Source organism: Streptopelia decaocto (genome assembly GCF_964273445.1).
Source record: "Streptopelia decaocto genome assembly, chromosome: 2".
In the NCBI taxonomy this organism is placed as follows: domain Eukaryota; kingdom Metazoa; phylum Chordata; class Aves; order Columbiformes; family Columbidae; genus Streptopelia; species Streptopelia decaocto.
In genome coordinates, this window is record NC_138655.1 from 132,793,405 (window position 1) to 132,813,371 (window position 19,967).

Consider the following 19,967-nt stretch of genomic DNA (forward strand, 5'->3'; position numbering starts at 1 on the left):
CAAACTTCTAAGTCTCCAGCTCCCCTCTGTACTAGTTGAACAGCTAGGTCTGCTTAGCAGCAGCCTTATTCTTAAAAAAGCAGTGATGAACATGTTTTAAGTAAGTTATTGAAACCATTTCTTCTTTCTCCATTAAACCAAGTGTCTCAAACATATAATCTATAAATTATTCCTTGGTGCAGCATCTTAGGAAAGTTGTAGTGAAAAGATACTGCAGGAAGATACTTCCCGAGGCAGGAAGCTGGACCTGCATCCCCATTTACATGTGTGCAGGTCTCATGTCACAGGATCCTCATGATGAAGTTTCTGTGATCTGCCCAATAATCTGTTCCATTGTATTCCAGTCCTTATGTTAAAATACTTCCCTAACTGCTCATATCCCAGTTTAAGTTCCCTTAAGCCTATTGCTTCCAGTTTTGTCCACTGTGGACATGAAGAACAGCTCTTGCTTTCTCTTTGTAGCTCCCTCTCTGTATTTGAAACTCTTCCAGATTCTCCCCAGAGTTTTGTAGACCTTTCTTTTTCTCTGTTGCTTCACAGAAATTGTTCCCGCCTATTTCTCTCTGCAGAGATGTGTCTGTGTCTGGCCGCACCTATTGATATTTTCCCAGTGCGCAAATGAAAATGTTACTGGTAGCAGGAGGCCAAACTTTTATAGTCAATACAATTAAGAAAACTTGGCAATTAGACAAAGGGCTCTTTCAAATGTGAGCTGGAGTGCTCAGTTAGAAGCACAAAATCAAAGTCTCATTTTATTACTTCATCCTGTGTTGGTCTCTATACTTGCCTGTCAAAACCAGACTACTTTTAATGTTATTTGATACAAAGATCGGCCTAAACTACTGAAGTCCCAGTGCTTAAATGCTGTTGTGAGTTTAAGTAGTTTGTAGACTACAGGTGGGATTCAGTAGGTGCTTAAAGTTATAGGTCTTTAACTATGCTACTCAATTAAATCCTCAATTGTGTTCCAATGTTTTCAAACCCCAAATTCTGACTACCTTTTAGATTTCAAGCATCAGTTAGGAAGCAAGTGACAGAATCAAGTATCTGTTTTGGTGGTCTCTGGAGAGATGGCATTAATTCTAGCAATTAAAATATATTCCTTTTTGAAAAATAGTTTTGCTTTTTAAATCATCGTAGACACTGGAAAATGTATATTACTATGAAATTGTGTTTCCTTAAAATATATTTTACAAGTTCTTCTTCTAATAAGTGCAAATGTTCTTATTTTTTTTTTCAACAATCATATGGTAATTGATTTTAAATGTTTACTTTTTCAACTTTTGTTAACATATTGTTTCCCCCACTCCTTTTTTTTTTCCCCCAGGACCATTTGCTGCTTCAGGACACAGTAAATTCTGCTGCTGCTCTTATCCTGGCATTAATAAAGGACAGAAACCCAGAGCTGGTTGGGCAGCTGTTGGTAGCATAAGACCATAAATCACGTGTAGCTTTTGGAAATGTTTCTTTTTCATCATCCATTCACCAAAGGTCTTGAATCATTTTACCCTTTGATGAAAACTCTGGATTTATGACATTTGCTATTAAGATCTTTTAACAGCGTATTTTTGATACTTAAAATGCAGGTGTGATATTATGTATAAAGTATAAAATGAGATACAACTCATTCTGAGATATACTGGGTACATACTGTGAGGAATAATACTGAGACATTATTGTGAGGTACTGATTGTTTGAAAATGTGCACAGAGGACACTAAAGTATTCAGTCTTCGTACAGAATTGTCTTTAACCATATATGCGTATTGTACTCTAGGACTGAATGAATGAAATCTGATTTAAGGTAAAATCACCCTAAAGCACAGCTCTTGTTCTTTACATGAAATTATTTTAAAATGGCTGCTATACCTATTAGCGAATACAGAGTTAACGATACAGCGTAGCCTTCCTGACATCAACAGAAATGCACATTGCAAGGTGTGTTTGAAGGGTCAGGTCCCTGTCCTCCATGTAATGAAGGTGACCCTGAAACAAAGATGTTCCTGGGGGCAATGAGGTGCTAAACGCCCATTTTGTGCTTGGGCTGTGGGGAGTGCCCCAGGGCAGCACTGGTGCCAGTGCCCCTGCGCCAGCATTCCCAAGTAGCTCCAATCGCTCCTCTGAGTCCTGTGATACACATACTCTTTGTGTGTGCACCTCTGTGGGTATGCATATGCATGTATTTGCATATGTATGCATAAAGGAAGAGTTAAGGCTGAAAAAAATGTTTTGTAGCCCAATCTGTAGGTAATGGAGAAATAGGAAGATTCTGTTAGCTCATCTACAAGCATACAGTTTTTGACTCTTGCTGGTTGGCATATGTATGTATTAAATAGCAGTGAAGAGAACTGAGTGTTATAAGTTCAAATAGATGCTACATTGATATTCAAGTGTGGAATGTTGGGGCAGGAACGTAAAATGGTGAGTGGTTATTATGTGGAATATTTCCAGGTATCACAACCACTAAGAGCAATATGAGGACAGTCCCTGAAAAAGTGTGTCCCTCCCTATGCATCAGACTCAGGAATTCCAGCTTTCCTGCAATTTGGGAAGGTGGTAGGTTAATGTCTCATGTACCTGTCATGTTTGGAACAGTGTCGTGGGGAAATAACCCCACCAGAAGTGACCAGTGAGCCCGATATTCGGTCTGTCCTGAGCAAGACCACTGTCAGTTCAGCACATATCCCTCTGAAACCAGCGTTCCTCCCCTTACTCCCACCATGTCCCACTCCCTCTGGTGCGCAAACAAAACCTAGGATAGCGTCATCCACGCTCGGCCTCTTCCCCTTCCTCTTCCCCTTCACCTGACTATCTATATCTCTGTTTTAAATCTCTGCGAGAAGCTGGTGTTGATCCCAACCTTCCTTCATTACACGGTAAAATAAAGAGTTGTTAGCTGGCTGTTCTGTTTCCAAAGCGCACATTTTCTTCCACAAAGAAATCACCCTAAGACAACTAACAACGTTCTCGTGCATCGTCTGCTTTCTTCTTTGCTTTTCTGTCCTCTCTACTTTGATTAATAATTTGTCCTTTTCTGACATTGTACAACACAAGCATTCATATTAGCTCTGTGTATGGCTATACAATAGGCATATTTTATTAATATAAATATTCATGCCTGTTCATATGCAGACTATGCAAATAAATGAGGAACTAAAGAATTTATTATTGGTATTCATAATTTAACAGGACAGCTTTCACAAATAAGTTTTCTGAATTTGCTTTTACATTAATGAATTTGATGAAGGAATTCATCTCACAGACTTTTAAAAGACATGATGAAAGATGTCTCTTTCATTGTATTTTGTGATTCTTCTTTGCTTGAAGACTAAAATACAATCACGGAATCACAGAATCCGTGATGTATTTTCCCTACATAATAATATAGAAGTGAATTCAGAAAGTCCTTTCTGTTCTTCATCCACTCTAACTTATACATTGTGATACTTCCTTAGCATTGGATTGTGTTTGTCACTTGCTTAAACAGAACCTTTTACTTTTTAGGGTTGTTTTACTCACCTCGTTCTCTTAAAAGGATTTAAATCCATTTTAAAATGTTACTGCAATGAACTGCTGTAATAAAAACAATATATTGTGGTTGTTTATGAACTTATTTTGAAAAGATAACAGACAATGCACAAAAATTGTGTTCAGGTCATCAGACATACTTGGTACTAATCTTACATGGAATATAATAAGCTTTATTAATATACTGTTAATCTTTGCATTATGGATTTTTTTACCATTAACATTCTCTTTAAATAATCTATAAACACTGAAAAATACACCAACAGTACTACTAAAACTGATCATGAAGTATTAGAACTGCAGTAAAAAAAAAAAACAAAAAACAAAAAACAAGAACTGGACTGTGATTAATGCTATTGTGTATACAAATCAAATTTAAATGGTCTTTTGGATGACTGTCAATACTTACAATGGGAATAAAGATATAAAATGAAATTAAGAAACTTGTTGATTGTTTTTTGTCTGTGCATAGCATCTCACAAATAGCTATATACATGAGAAACTTGGCAGCCTTTTGTACACACATGCTGTTAGGAATTTATCTAGTGCATCACTCACCACCCATATTGCTTTGAACATTTGGACAGAGATAACAGAGTAAATAAAAGCTCAGACTCTGCCAGCCTTGCTTACCTTACTCCTCAAGCACTCTAATTAGTATTCCTTGGGTAGCGTTCATCGGAAGAGAGAATACAGAATATAGCTTTTCATAACTGAAAAGTTGAGTGAATTAGATTTCTATGTTGCAAACTCAATTCATGCGAAATCTGAAAATGAACTTACTTCATTTGTCTTAGATCAGTTGGCAGAATTGCTAGTTACAGTCCTTTTTTCTTTAGCTTTCCAGGCTACCTAACTTGAAAAGGATGGTTTGATGGTCCTCTAAAAAAAAGGCCTCTAAAAAGATAGAAGACAATGGAATTAAAAACAAAAACCCCCAAACCAAACCAGAAAGCAAAGGGAAACAAAGTGAGATGTGACCTTGTTGTAACCAGTGGCACAACTCTAGTTGACTTTAAAATATCACCAGGAAGCTTTTTGCTTATGTCAATAACTAATGTAGGCAGCAGAACAAAAAATGGGTCTGGATGCCTTGAAGCTTTTGGTGCACTCAGATTTGGGTTTCTGTGTGACACCAGAGCCTCATCATCCCGGCAATCTGTTCTAGGTGCCATCCAAACAGACACGTAAGGTTCCCAGTTACTGCTTTAGCCCTTTCCGATAATACAGCAACTTCTCCTGTCTGTAGGTCACTCCAGCAGAGAAGGGTCATAGTTGGTTTGCTCTGTTATCCCTGTGTCAGACACTTGCTGCTGTTCCCTGCTTTGTGTTCAGGCTTTATTTCTGAAGAAAAGCACATTTACAGATAAGCAAAAGCTTTTTTATCTCATATCTCCTTCCTCTTCATCTGTAACTTTGATCTGAAAAATTCTAGTTCATCTTATCAAGCATCCACCAAGATGTGCAGATGATGCGTCCTTCCTTTTGTCCCTCTTGAGGAAGGTTTTGGGGTTCAGGCTCATGTTAACAGTGTTCCCACAGGAGCCAGAGTTCTGGGTGAGAGCTGCCTTTGACCTGGCCAAGTGTGACTGGGCCATATAAATGGCTGGTAGCTGTAAAAACTCTGTGTTATGGGATGAATTGCGCCCTTCAGAGTATTAGTAGTGCCTCGACCTTGACCTAATTTCTGATTAGTCTCTCTGGTCCATATGATAGATGTGCTAGTCCTATTCCTATCTGCCTGTAAAAAAAAAAAAAAGTATTTAGTTATTAGATTGGTTAATCCAGATGCATAGTTTACTAGATGGTAGATTTTTCTCTTTGCATAGGTAGTGAAAGAATAGTATTCAGAGGAATTTCCTCTTGTTTGTTTCAAAGATCACTTACTAAAACCACAACTAATTCTCACTGAAGCAGGGAGAGCTGCTGCGACTTGTAAAAAGCATATCTTTAAGGGCTCTCATTAGGAAAATCTGTTATGAAATATTAAGATATAAAAATATATCTTATCTATATCTTATATACAATTGTGATACAAAAAGTTCAATGATAACTACATTATTTAAAGCCAATCTTGAAGAGCTGAATTTTGAGAAACTAAGAAACTGCTTTCATTATTCCCTCCCAACTCAATCAATCCAATCTTTTGCACCTGGTTTCAAATAATTTGTAATGGCAACCAGTTCGATGACTAATTCCCTGCTCTGGGTGCCTCCAGGAACATACCAAAGCAAAGTATCAAAAGGGGTTCAAATCTGTGTGCCTCCAGTGCCCGCCCTTTCAGTGTTGGACTGGTAAGTTTTTATGATGTCTGTCCCCCTTGGCCCATTCCTCAGGCCAGTTGTTTACCACAACTCAGTTTGTCTTGTGCTTCTGGAGAGCACCAAGGGAAAGAAGCAGGCACTGCCACTGTATTTTTCCCAGTGTGAGTTGATTTTGATTGACAGGGCTGTAAAGCACTTGTGGGATATACATTTTCCTGGGTTATTTCTTCCAGGAATGCTCAGTTAGTTTTGAGATCTGAAAAACACTATTTCAGTGCCTGTGCTGAGCAAACAGCACCAACTGTGAAAATACATTTATATATACTCAGCTTGCATACACCAACCTGGGGATCAAAGTGGCATTCCTTAATATATTTATTCCCAGGGTAATTTAAGTTTGCTTTTCAATCTTTAGACTGAAACGGATCTTGTCCTTCATGCTGCACGTATTCCTGTCTCAGAAACTTAAGTTATAATTCACTTAGAATGCCACAACACTGAATTATAACACAGTTACAGAGATAAATGAGAGGGCAAGAAACTTGGGCAAGGAAAAAGTGATGTGAATTTAAATAAGATAGAGAAGCAGGGAGGCAAGAGAGAATATACCAAGCTGCTCTAGACAGCAAAATCTGCAGGGCAGACCTCTTCAATGGCACAACGGGCTGAAGGCTGCAGGCAGGAAAGCCTTCCAGGCTCAGTAGCGCCTGAGATGGCAGCTGGATTAAGGCGTCTCCCTGTTCAGTGGCCTTTTTAGATAGTTGCCTCCCTTAGATAGTTATTTGTTGCTACTTCTGCATCTCTTTCATTACTCTGCCTCCTTCCCTTTGTTTCCTCGCCTCAGACTGCCCCTGTCACTTCAAATTTCATCTTTCCTTTCTGTTTCAGCCATTCCTGTCTTTTCCCATTCTTTCCCCTACTTCTGTTACTTGTTCTTTCTCTCCCTATTTGTCCCTCTCTTTCCATTCTTCCCAGCCCACCATCGTTGCAGGAGACAATCTCCCCCCACCCCAACCCTCCCTTCCTCTGCAAGCCAGGCCATGGTCTGGCATCAGAAACCCATCCTCACTCCTGGATCAAGAACTGAGGCATTTGGGCTTTGGCACCTCAGCACTGCTCACAGCTGGGACCGAGAACAGATGTCACTTCCGCTGCCAGCTGCAGGCAAACGAGCAGCAGCTGCCCAAGGGAGGGACCTCCTGCATGGCAGCTGCTGGGCTGACGCTGAACGCTGCCTGTTAGCTGGAGCTGAGCTGCAAGCGGAGCTGGCCCACTGAAGGGGAAATGATCTGCCCCAAGGTCACCCCCCACCCCCCTTCAGTAGCCAAACTTGGGTTTGTAAAGTCAACACCTAGTCAAGGAGCCAGAGTTGCAAATCTATCAGAGTCTCAGCAGCAACAAAGGGCGGAAGAGAAGAAAAGAAGCCAAATCCAGGTACAGCTTGCAGTCTTGGTGACTGGAAAAAGTGTGTTTTTACTTACAAACCAGTGGCTTTGCCAGGAGTTGCTCAGAGACAAAACCCAAGGAACCCCACGACGCTGTGTGAAGCAGTTCCTCTCCACAGCAGAGACACAGCCTGATTGAAACCCCATTGAAATCAATGGGACTGAAAGTTCCTTGCAGTGCACTCAAGAATGTTTGGCATCTCCTCCCTCCAGCCATCTTCAGCTAACTCACACATAACCATGCTGGGGGTTTATTATTATTATTATTTTTATTGTGCTGCAGTTTTATGTGTGTATTTATGCTGTGCTCAACTCCCTTGCTATTTGGTTGGGGAACATTATGGTCTTAATTAATGCCAAGTATGTTTTTGGAATTCTGGAATTCTCCAGCTTAAGCATCCACAGTCCTATTGTATGGAGGGGCAATAGGGGCACTTCTAAAGGGCAATTCAGAGTCTAAAATCTCTCTTCGAAGACTCATTCTGAATCCAGTGACAGCACAGGAAGCCTAAAGGGATGATTTTGTGCTTTGTTTAAGTAGCTTGGCCTCTTCTAGACACTGTGTTTGTCCCTCTCTCCTGTACAGTACTACTGAGAGTTGTGCTGCTGTGTAGCAAGTCAGCTGGGGAAGCTGAAAACCAAACTGTTATCAGGCTGGAAGCTAAAACAGTGAGAAGTGATTGGCTTCCACCAGAGACACCAGGTGGGATGACTTTGGGGGAGGAGGTTTGTCATGATGACTGTTGTGAAGGGATGTGCTGGGGGTATGTAGGGCTGCAGCAATACAGGCATAGACCAGCCTAAATTGCCGCTTAACTGCACCCTTGAGGCACTAGTTTTTCAACTTTTCAGTCTTGGGTCCTGCCTATGTCGAGGGTGAGGTGAATATTTGTTATACGTAGGTGAAGCAGGGGAGGGTCAGACACAGTATGTGGCTCCCCTGTTTGGCTGTCAAGTGCAGGCTTTGTAAGCAGTGAAGTAAGCCCCGGTTGTGTGTTGTGACATGCAAACCTTTCTGAAAATGATACACCTGAAAATGCTCAGAGGTGAACTGCATTCCAGACCGGTGGGTCAGGATAAGGAAAGGAAGGAAGGAAACGAGATGTCTCTCACCCCTTCTGGGAGTGGCTGCTAGCAGGGGATCAAAGAAATACTCTTATGATGGATATTTCAAGAAAACCTGCAAAAATGCCTTGAGCGCACAGCACAAAAGGCATATTACTATATTACTTCTCCTTGGTTCTTAGTGGGGGTTAGTTGGGTTTTTTTTCGTGTGTGTTTGACTTCATTTTCAGTTCTTTTAAAGCAATTGGCTTCACTGACTTGGGTATTTAATCCTGCTTTCCATTGTGCACCTTTGTGTAGGCAGCTCCACAGAAATCAAAGGTACAGTGTTTGTCCGAAGTTTTGCAACTGCAGAGCATGGTTATTTACAGCATAAGAGCAGCATTACAGTGGCAGCAATGCACCCTCTGGTGGTGTCCATCAATATTTTATCAAAAATCTTCCCTAACTGAAGATGAACAGTGCCTATAGTAGAGGAAGAACCAGTATTTTCCTCTCCACCTTCCCTGTTTCCCAGCAGTGACAGCCTGGGGTACTGAGACAGGATGAAAAATACTGAGCACGGTGGGTTCTACAGCCCCACACCAGCCCTGACGACTGCAAAGTGAATAACAAAGATGCGAGTATCTTAAAGAGGAGGCTGGGAAAGTTGCTTAGCATGGGGGTTAATGGAAAAATGGGGATTCACGCAAGTCAGGTTGTGTGGGTGGAGGGTGGCAAAGCGTTTGTTATCGGCTGGGACTGCTCCTGCCAACACGTACCTGCCTCAGGCTGGATTCTTGGTAGCGGTTTCTGCAGACCTTTTTCATTCCTCTGGAAACACACCCAGAGTAAGATCTGTTTCAGATTTCCGGAAGACCTTAAAATACAGCCCAAATGGGCAAGTTCCAGAAAATTCTGTGCTCTAATTACAAATCTTTAACTGCTTTTTTTTTTTTTTCAATGATAATTTATACTTCAGTGAAAATATCAATGCGTTTTTTTTAATCCGAAGCCCAATTTGGTGAAAGCCTTGTAAGCATGTGGATAGTGTTAGAAAATAGCTGCATTGCACTGTGCTGGATGTGGTCAGTGGCTCTAGTGAGCATTAATGAACGGCTGGGGGTTTTCAAAGTGGCTTTAAGTGGGTGACAGGTAAGCATCAGCTCATCCTACATTAGCAGTTATGTATGAAAAACAAATAAACAAACAAAAATAAAGTGATTTTGAGTGTAAAGTAAAATGGGAAATAAAATTTCAGTGAGAAGTGACATGCATTACATTCAGCGAGAATGACAGAATGATTTCTAGTCCATGATTATAATTAAGAAATATCCTCTAGAATTAATCTGATAATTTATGTTATTTAGGTTTGTATTTTTCCCCAATAAATCAATCAGATGGATCATTAGACGATGTTTCAGGACTAAAATGTGATATTATACGTAGTCTGTGTGGAAGAAATCAAGCTCTTAGAAAATTACATTGCAAGTAATGAGCCTTGGAAGTAAAACACGGTGCTGTTCAGTAGCTCTTTCCTGCCCTCTGCAGTTAAAATGTTGGTTTGTGTCTGTGCACTCAAATTGTGTTTTTCCTGGTTATGGAATGTAGTACCTAAGGTTAATGAAAAACTGTAGAACAGCAAATACTGTTGGAAGCTTTTTTGGGATGCCTGTGGGCTAGGCTGTGGCTTTTATTACTCGCATCTAGCAAGCATTATGGTAAATCAGATGATCCTGTGATTTCACAGTGGTACCACTTATAGCAAGAGTTGAGAGCCCAGAAGCTGAGGAGCACTCCTGTACGAGGTATTTGCAGGTGCACACTTGGTTTCACTACATGCATGCAACCACCTCCACACAGTTTTGGATTTTCTTGCATTTTTTGCTATCAAGTAGAAATTATGTACAGATGACCCGATGAACTACTTTAAAACAACAGTGAGTTTCATAATTACAGGTAACTTTTTTTTTTTGCATCCCTTTCAGAGAATGCTTATCCCATTTATGCACAGAAACATATGAAGTGATTCACCCTACTCAGTTACAAAAACAGGTGAGAAAAAGTGTCTTACTTCAGTTGATTGTACCTCGATTCCATTCAGCTAATTTCAAATAGAAGTCTAACTTTTGGACATATAAAATTCTATATAGGGAATCATAGTCCTGTGTGCACTTTGACATAAATGTGCAGGGGTGTATAAAAAATTTAATTGGATGACACAAAAAATAGTCCCTCAAATGAAAATAAAGGCTGTAAATAGCTTTCTTGTAGGTCCTACTCTGGCAAAGCATTTTAGCATATATGTAAAAAAGCAGGTGATATTCATTATCCACGGAGATGACTCATGTGCATGAAAATAAAAGTTATATTGGAAGGCAGTTTGAGAAATATGTTCCTCCTTATTTCTACAGTGCCGGAGAAGGTCAGTACTGAAGAAAAGCATTCTTGGGAAGGAAATAACAAGTATGATATAACTAAGCCAAAGAATTAATAACAATAACACCAGCAGTAATAATAATCATCATAGTAAAAATAATTAGAGCAAGCAAAAAAGTCAGCAGTGCTGAGGGGGTGATCTGCTGTTTAAAACATCAAAGATGTGTTATTTTGCCTACCAATGATAATTTTGAAGAGCGGCTGCTGGTTACCGTTTCTGGCAGGTACTTCCAGCATGGACTAGAACAGGTTAGTCCTTGCCTATGCCCTCAGGTTCACTGCATATATATGTGTAAGTGGAACAAAAACACCTCATGTTAGCTCCCTGGGCCTACGGCTGTAACTGTCATGTATGTTCATTGGTAAGTACAGCACCTGAAGTCAGATGCTGCTTTCATGAATGTATCTTCTGAAGTAACTAACAGACCACTGTAACTTGAATGCATTATTTGGGGTTTCTGATCTTGACTGAGACACAGTGCATCTGCCCCAAGGAAATCATAGCCTAAATAAACAACAAAAGGAGTGAGGCCGGATACAGGCATCTCAAAAAGATTGGAAAAAGTCAAGAAAACAGTAACTTCAGGAAAGACAAGGTACCAGGATGGTGAGGCCAGTGCTAGGTTGCAGAGATCCTTTAGGTCCCTACTATATCTCACTGCTCTGTTTTCTCCCAGTTAAAGAGCAAAGCACATATTGTGTACGTGCTCCCAGGTTTAAAGTACAGACTGGAGAGTGAGGAGAGCTGGGCCCTAGTGCTGCTCAGGGAGAGACGAGCACCAGCAGGTTAGTAAACATCTCTATGCTTTAGCATCTCTCTCTCTCTGTGGTACATGAATAATGGCTACTTCACAGTAGTGTTTGTTATAGTGGTTGTATTCATATTTATGAAGTCCTTTATAAATTGAAAACCGTAAAAGCTTAAAAGTGCTGTCTTGTAAAATTTACTACTTCTGAGACAATAGTTTAGTGCTGAAAACAACTCCGTGTATCAGGGAACCCTTGATTAACCGGTTGAATCATGGAAATCTCTTTCACTGCATTCATTTTTCAGTGGCTCTAGAGATAATAGGTGGTATTACTCATGTACCTGAAATATAGGCAAGGACTGCAGAATTTATCAGTGTATTAAAATTATCCAGCCGTGTTTCTCATTTGACTGATTTGATGTTGTGCAATAGATATATGAATTCTCATTCCTAATTATGTTCCGCATCAGCAACTGAACTGAGCTGAAATCTCTCTTGGACAGACCTGGGACTGTCACTCACACTGATGACTACACTGTTAAGAACTGGGGTTTCTTCAAAGCATTTAAAAGAGGAAACCAGACTTCCAGCTTGTGTGTTCGGTGTGAGGGGAGCAAGGCCAGTCAGGGTGTGTGTAACCCCACCAGGCTCAGAACAGGCCTGCTGGAGGACAGCTTACTCCCTGGCTGAGGAAAGGGCTGGAGGACCGGCTCCTCCCTGTTCTGCCTGGCAGCCATTTCCAGGCTTAGCCTCCTTGATCCCCACACGGGCTGTGCTGCAGGTACCTCACATCCACAGTCCCATCCTGACAGCAGTTCGGCACGTCCCCAGGGAGCTGCAGTGGCTCAGCCTGGCAGACTGCTGGCTGGGGTGGCAGCTGAGCTCAGGATCATCCTGAGGGACCCTCAGCAGGGAACAGTCCCCACACCCCTCTTCACTGCTGCCTGCCTTCCACCCCAGGCCAACGTGAGGAGAAAACCTTTGGAAATCTTCCACCTGCATGAATTTTTGGGAGAAAACACAGTGTGTACAAAGTTGAAACAATCTATGGAACCAAACTGGAATATTTTAGGGTTTTTTTTAGCTGACTTTAAACACATGGGCTTCAAGTAATTCACCAAAGCCACTGCTGTGCATTTCTTTATCGCTACACAGGTCTCAGAGGAGAGCAGCGCAGGTGCTCGTGCCCGTTCTTGTTGCTGTTCTCTGGCCAGGCGCCTGAGGGACACCATCCTCCACAACTTTCCTCTGAGCAAGCCCTGAGCGAGGGTGGGAGTCCCGCATCTCTGGAGTCTTTGTGAAAGACAGCTGGGGAAAGGACTCCATAGGAAAGACGTGGCAAATATTCCTGCCATAAGGCAGGAATAGGGAAATGCTGTTATAGGGAAATGCAGTTTAATACCAGTTTAAGACAAAGCATTTGAAACCATGTGCATTTAGATGATGAACTATGTTTTACTTTGATTGAAAGTACTCAAAGAGATGTTTCAAAATTTACTTTTTCACTATTCATACCAAGGAAAAAAACAAACAAACAAACAAAAGCAAATGTCTCTTTTTGGCTTTGACTGGGGTTGAAAAATATTCGGGTGTCAGAATTCATGGAGGGATTGAAAAAGACCGTCGGTGTCCTTCAGCTGTCACCACAGAGCAGTGGCGAGAGGGCCTGATGGAGACCTGTCCTGGGGGGCAGCAGCACAGGAGCAGGAGGGGGCTCTACCTCAAGGAGAAAACAGGACCCCTGGAAGCACCAGAGATGTGTAAAAAAGGGTGTGAAACTCTAAAATGCTGAGCAAGAGGAGAGAGAGTAAGTGATGACAATATCAAGGTTCTTCCTGTGATAAACATGCGGTGTTACTCCTGAACAGCCTTTTCTGCGGAACGCTGCTCCGATTAACGCGCCGGTGAACGGTAGGTGACCGCAGGGGACGGAAAGCGAACATGCCGAGGGGCGGCGGGCGGGTGGGCGGGCGGCTGCAGCCGGGCGGGCCGGGCCGGTGCCTGCAGGGGGAGTCGAACACCAGCGATGGCGGGCGCAGCGCGGCCGGCGGGCCGCGGGGGACGCCTGCGGGCGCTCGGCAGCCTGTGACCCCGCAGCGGCTGCTTCCATTGGTAAAGCACGCGTTCTCATCGATCGAGCCATTTAGCAACTTAACCCTGTTAGGTATGATATATATGCTGTGTATGATAAAGGTTGGTTAATGGGTTTAGCTAATGTAGTTTATGATATTATGAAGTGAATGTGTGTGGCGGGGCGGTGGGGACAAGTGGGTAAGGTCTCCTGCCATGTACCTAGGTTCCAGATGTGTAGTTCAGGTTGAGGAATGTGAGCCTAAAATCTCTGCCCACTGTTGTAGTTGTACCGGCTCACAAGTAGGTAGGTGCACGAAGCTTACAAGTGTGGTGAAACAATTGAGTATTTTGTTCAGCCAATCCTACGGTTACATTTTAAAAATTACATTATCTTAAAAATAAAGTCATACAATCACATAGTAATGGCTAGGGATAGAGACAGCAAGGGCCATTGATACATATAATATTCATTCAATACCAAAGGACTAACTCTCTGGTTCTCAATTGTCTTCTTTCATAAAATGGTGTGGGCTCTGCCCAAGGGGGTGCAGTGTAGGGCTGTGAATGGCAGCCTGGAGCCAAAGGAGCTGCACCTGGTGCATAGCTTAGGGAAACAATCACCAGCTCCTCAACTGCTGCCAGGGCCAAGCAGGGGCTGAGGGAGCTGCAGCAGCTCCCTGTGATCTCTGTCTCGCAGGCACTGAACGTGTGTGCACATGCACAAAGGCACGTTCAGAATTGCACCTGCACACATGTTAATTTATAGGTCCTGTGTTTAAGCCAGGGCAAAGTCACCGTTGTTCTCAGTTGTCACCAACCTCTTCGTTCTTTTGCACTGTTTGTTACATCTACTTGTTTTAAGCATTAGTATTCAGAGCTTTGGATAACAAATGTCTCACCCCAGTTCAGAGAAGATTCAGAGCTCTTAATAAGTTGATTGGACTCCTTTGCTGAAGCTGTCTAATGACCACCTACATGTAGTATGTTTGAACATCATATAGATACTGGATCCTTTTGGATACATTATCCAGTTTAAGTCCTGACTTCTATCAGTGCAACATACACAGAAAATATTCTGGTTGTATCCGCTCTCTGTCTTAATCTCTCACATTAGATTAAATACTAGTGCTGACAAATAAAAAAGACTCCCTTTCTCCACCCATTTGTGAGAACACATCACACTCTTCACAGAGGCTTTTTTTTCAGAGTTCACACATTTTACCCAGACAGTCAGCTTTTTCCAATTATTCTGACCTTTTTGAGACATAGAGATGTAAGTTTTCCACTAGTTACTGTTAGCATTGGCTTAAACAAGTACATAATAAAACATTTAATTATCACTGGCTCCTTTGTAACACTTTGCATGGGAAGATCCCAAGTACTTTATAAACATTCATTAAAGGTGACGGCAAGCAATGTGGAATAGCTAGGGAGAGCTGTTCCTATTTTGCTGAGAGACATCATTTCTTAGTCTCCCTTCACCCACAGCCTATACAGCAAAATAACGTGATTATACCCCTCCTACAGGACAGAAGCACACACCCAGGAATTGCTACTACCTCTGCCCCCACCTTTTCTTACAATTATTTGCTCCTGTGACCTCCCTATCCGTAATAGCTCATTGGCTATATTCTATAGAGGACTGTGACAGTCTAACCAGTTTGAAGGATTTGGCAAGGTGCTGCATTAAAAGCCAAAACAACTACAACAACAACAACAAAACAAACCCACTAAGTTTACTAAGTTTGGATCCCAGGTACTCAAACTAAAATCCACAGTGTCCACATTAAAGATCAGAAGATTACTCCAGATAGAACTGGTAAAGCGGTGCATGGTATACCTGTCTCTTCATATATACTATTCATAGAAAGAGAAAACAGCTGCTGAAGTTGTGGCTTTTTCCAGTGCTTTCAGTCACTGACAGTCTAGTGAAGGTCCCTTGAAGTGGGCAGTTTTGACCACCTGGAGTCAAGAAAACAGTTCATGGAGCACCACTGGTCTCCACACTAACACAGAGACATACTGACAGCAGCTGAGGAATATCAGCTCTCTGGCTGGAGGGCTGGAAAGGGTATAGTTCAAATTAATATTTGCATATATGAGAGAAATTAATGGAATAAAAAAGAAGACCTGCCTAGATATCCCCCACAGTAACCCAAGGGTCCAACCATAGTAACCCAGGTGTTGTCTTGTGGAGACTGTAAACAATATTCCCCAAACAAATCAGTTTCCTGCATGTTGTGCTGGGTTTGCACTTACAAGCACTACCTTCAGCATATCTCATTAGCTTAAGTGCAACACAGATCTGACACAACTGTATTAATTTGATTCTTCTATTAGCCTGGCTTCTGTTGTGATCCCTCTGCAACATTTTCCTTTCCATGGTATAGAGGGAAAAGGAGCAGAAACCAATGAACAGCTGTTTGCACAATGCTGAAAAGCCTAGAGAGATTCCTCATGGGGAGGTAACTTAGAAGGACATTGATGTGGTGAATAGCTGTGGTTTTTCTCCTAAGAAAAAAGAAGGTCAAGCCATTCCTTGTAAATGTACAAAGTTGTTTGAGAGAAATATTGATTCCTGTACCAGTTTCTCCTCTTTGGAACAGTCTGAAGCCCTTGAATTTTGGCCAGTATCTCAGGTCCAAAAGGATAGCAAGAGCAGAAATTTTGACAAACATTCTGAGATACTTTATCAGATTTCTCCTGAGGGATGAAGACCAAGAAACTATATGGCTCAGCAATGGCTAATAAAAACATTGCACTCTTGCTTTCTGAGGTGGAACAGGATTGAAGTCTCATGCACAAACTTTGGTAATCTCCAAGCAGATTACAGTAAGAAGAGCAAAAGTCTTCAGATAAAGGCAAATGGCTTACTTTGGTTGACACACTAGGGATTTCCATACTTTAGAGATCTGTGCACTGTTAAGTAATAACACCAGTAGCTTCAGGGGTATGTATCAGGCAGGGAGAGAACAGTGAACCCACTGCCAGAACTCAGCACTGCGCACACTTCTGACAACGGTGAGAGCCACTGATGCTCCTGGTCAGCTGTGCCCCTTTCCAGATTGTATCTCAGCCTCAGCTGTGTGTCCTGCTGGTCTAACTCCCTTCTGCCACATCAGCTGCAGAGTTCCTTTGCCCTTCATAAGCAGCTGTTGTCAGCCTCAAATCAATCCTCTCCAGGCCCATACTTTCATGAGCTTCAGGTGTACCTTTCCTGCGCAAGGACTCTTTCCCTGATTACTTTTTTTCCATTATTACTTTTTCCTGATCTCCTTTGAATTGAAAAATATCATTGACCTCAGTTTCCACAAGAGAACAGAAACCTCCTCTGGAAACTCCTTCTTCTGTTTCCTAGAACAATACACCCTTATTTTTTCCTTTCTTGCTCTATAATATCAAGGATAAGCTTTTCTTTTTTTTTCTCTTTTCTTTTTTCTCTTTTCTTTTTTCTCTTTTCTTTTTTCTTTTTTCTTTTTTCTTTTTTCTTTTTTCTTTTTTCTTTTTTCTTTTTTTTTCTTTTCTTTTTTTTTTTTTTTCTTTCTTCTTTTCCTTTTTCTTTTTCCTTTTCTTGTTTTTATATTGTCATGTTCCACCTGGTGCAACTTACTTACCAACTTCATGTGGAAAGAGCCCTTAATTACATGGTGGCCTGAGCCTCTGGACTGCTTTACTGTCAACACAAGTCCATTCTGATTGTTAAGTAAACTTAGAGATACATCACTAAGAGCTGTTATAATTGAAGAAATATTTGAATTTAAAGCCATGTCCTAGTCAAAAGAAATATGCAGAAAGATTGCATACATTATATATAGTAAGCACATATATATATCTATATATAAAATGTATGTGGTGTGGATGCAACATTTATGCACATATCTATTTGCTTGCACTTTAATATCTTTATTATATGCCTAGGAGAAACACGTGTAAACAATATGCAGTTTGGGGAATGAGAATAAAACCTATCAACATTTAAGATGTTAATGTTTAAAACCAGACTGCAGGTGAGTAATAAAAAAGGCACCTTCATCAGACATGTTCACAAATATAATGATAACCTAACTCTGATTAAGCCAGATGTCAAACATGAAAGAGCAGGCTGGAAGGTTCGGGAGGCTGAGAACAAACATGAAGAGACCGGGATGTAAAAGGCCATGAAGAGCAAACTGTCTTGAAAATGAGATAGTTAAACCTGAGTTATGCTGAACAAGCTCCGGTTTCTTATTTGAATGCTTTGTGGGTGGACCAACACAAAATGTTTACTCTCTAGACTTGGCAGGCTGTTATCTTTCACCTAACCATAACTTGCTGAGGTAACTAAAAACTGTATTGACAACACTGAACAGACAAAGTTAGCAAACATTTTTCCCCAGTAGTAGGTGTTTTTTGCCTTTGTTTGTTTGTTTTTCTCTCATCAATCCATAATGCTGTCGTGGTATTTGTGAAATGAGGAGGTGTGTGGTGTGGTATAGCACAGTACATTACTACTGAGTCCTTTTCTTAAGATTTGTGGGATCTAGAAAGCCATGTGCCAGGCAGAGTAGAAGACAGGTGGCATGGCTTATTGCATGGGTCTGAAGAGCTCTGCCTTTGTGCCACCATATGTGCTAAAATAGCCTATTTATCATGCAGGACTCTATGCCCCACATTGTCCCTTCCTCAATATCCTTTTCCATTTATGTGACCCCATAAAATAGCCAAGATTTGAATTATTGAATGCATTGTAGTAGAATTACAAAAGACAGAATGGTTTGATTCCACAAAGCTTTATTTGCCTGCTTAAGGGCTTTCTACTATACTTACATGGGGACCAAATTAAAAAACCTATCTGAGCCAGCAGGAAGCCTTTTCAAAGGGCAGCAGATCAGTTACCAAGGCGGGTGAGAAGATTAGACTCAATTTCAGTGGTTTTGTACAGGCAATCACTGCTTCTCAGTTCTCCTGTCTCACAATGAGGAAAAGTACAGCCATGCAGGACAAAGTGCTTTGCTGTGCTGATAAAGAAAATTTCAAAGAAGGAACCCTTTCTGTTCAAGCCAGCTTCCTATTTCTCATGTCCACTTCCAAATGATTTTTGCCCCCATCCTTCTCCACAAGCCTGGTTTGCAGAAGGTTCTGTAGATCTCTGCTGGTGCCGGCAGTGTGAGTAGATCTGCCCGGCTTGGCTGCGGCAGGAGCCGCATCGCTGCCATGTGGTGCTGCTGTCACCGCGAAGGGAAGCGCACTCCTGGGAGGTCTGAGCTTGTGAGGAACAGAGGAGAATGCTGAGCATCAGTGGGGACCCAGAAAGGCAGGAAGAAAACCAGAAAATACTGAAAACCTCTAAATGAACTTAACCAGACTTCAAAGTGGGTTCATTTCAAATGGTGGGCTCTGAGTCATCTAGTTCATCACAAAAATGGCTTCACTTCATAGTTAGTTATTACCCTGTCACCATGATTTACATAATGAATGAAAATTTTTTTTTCAGCATTTGTCTTAATGCTTCTGTCTAATTTCAACTAGCTATTTACTAAATCATATTTTTGTACACAATGATCAAGATAGGATCTGCATTTGAAACAATGGGAGAGCTCTTTATATTACTTAATAGTCTTATTTTGTAAGTATTATTTCCTTAGACGCATCCTGCCTTATTCTGAACCCAATCTAAGGTCTGGCTGAAAACATTTAACCTCCCTCCGCAGCCACCTCCAACTGCCAAACTGAAAAACCTTCACTTGAGCTTGGGAGTTCAACTTTTTCATATACCACTAATTGATCATAGTGATTAGTTAATAAACAGCTCAATTCACTGATTTCTTTTCTACCCAATGTCTGTTCCACTAATTTTTCTCAGGAATTAGCGAATGGAATGGTCTGTCAGACACTGCCCGTTGAATAAAGCTGGTTCACTGACTCCAAAATGCTGGATACCAAAGGCCTTGCATTTCCCAAACCCTGAGCAGAACAAAGTCAAGGTTGAAAGCTGCTGGCTTCCCAGGTTTGTGCACCAGGGCTTACTCCCAGCTGGCTGGAAGCCTTCTGAGTCCTGGCCTTTAGTCCTGCTCTTTGCACCCGTCACGTCTGTAGCTGGTATTTGGAACCTGCTGGGCTCAGACAAAGGCCTCCACGGGACTAGAAGCTGGTCGGTTCAGGAATTCCTGCCAGGCTTCAGCTTCAGGCAAGGAAGCCCAGAAAGTACCAGTAAAACAATATACTTTCCCTGGAATACCTGGTCTGAGACCCACTGAGCCAGCACAGCTGTTAGTGAAAGTGATGTTTTTCTCAGTTCCCTAGTTGCTAAAATAACAGTTTTAGCCAAAGGAGTAATTTCTTTACGATACACTCTCTGTCATTGTTTCTAATGCAATTTTTTATAATGTCTGGCTCAAGAGACATTTGAAAACTAGTAATAATAATTCATTTGTATTTGAGTTGAAT

General features: G+C 41.5%; 1 protein-coding gene across 2 annotated transcripts in view; it reads left to right on the forward strand.

Annotated features, from left to right (window-relative positions):
- CRPPA (CDP-L-ribitol pyrophosphorylase A) overlaps window positions 1–12,657 on the forward strand; it is a 127,388-nt gene extending 114,731 nt beyond the window's left edge. Inside the window, exons 10-11 of one of the 2 annotated variants that reach the window (XM_082044159.1) lie at window positions 10,269–10,335; window positions 12,624–12,657. In XM_082044159.1, the coding sequence (XP_081900285.1) occupies window positions 10,269–10,304 (36 nt within the window). In that variant the 3' untranslated portion in view covers window positions 10,305–10,335; window positions 12,624–12,657. Of the gene's footprint in view, window positions 1–1,327; window positions 3,939–10,268; window positions 10,336–12,623 lie in introns of those variants that run through there. The other variant, XM_082044158.1, reaches the window with a different exon arrangement.
- Window positions 12,658–19,967: the final 7,310 nt, after the last annotated feature.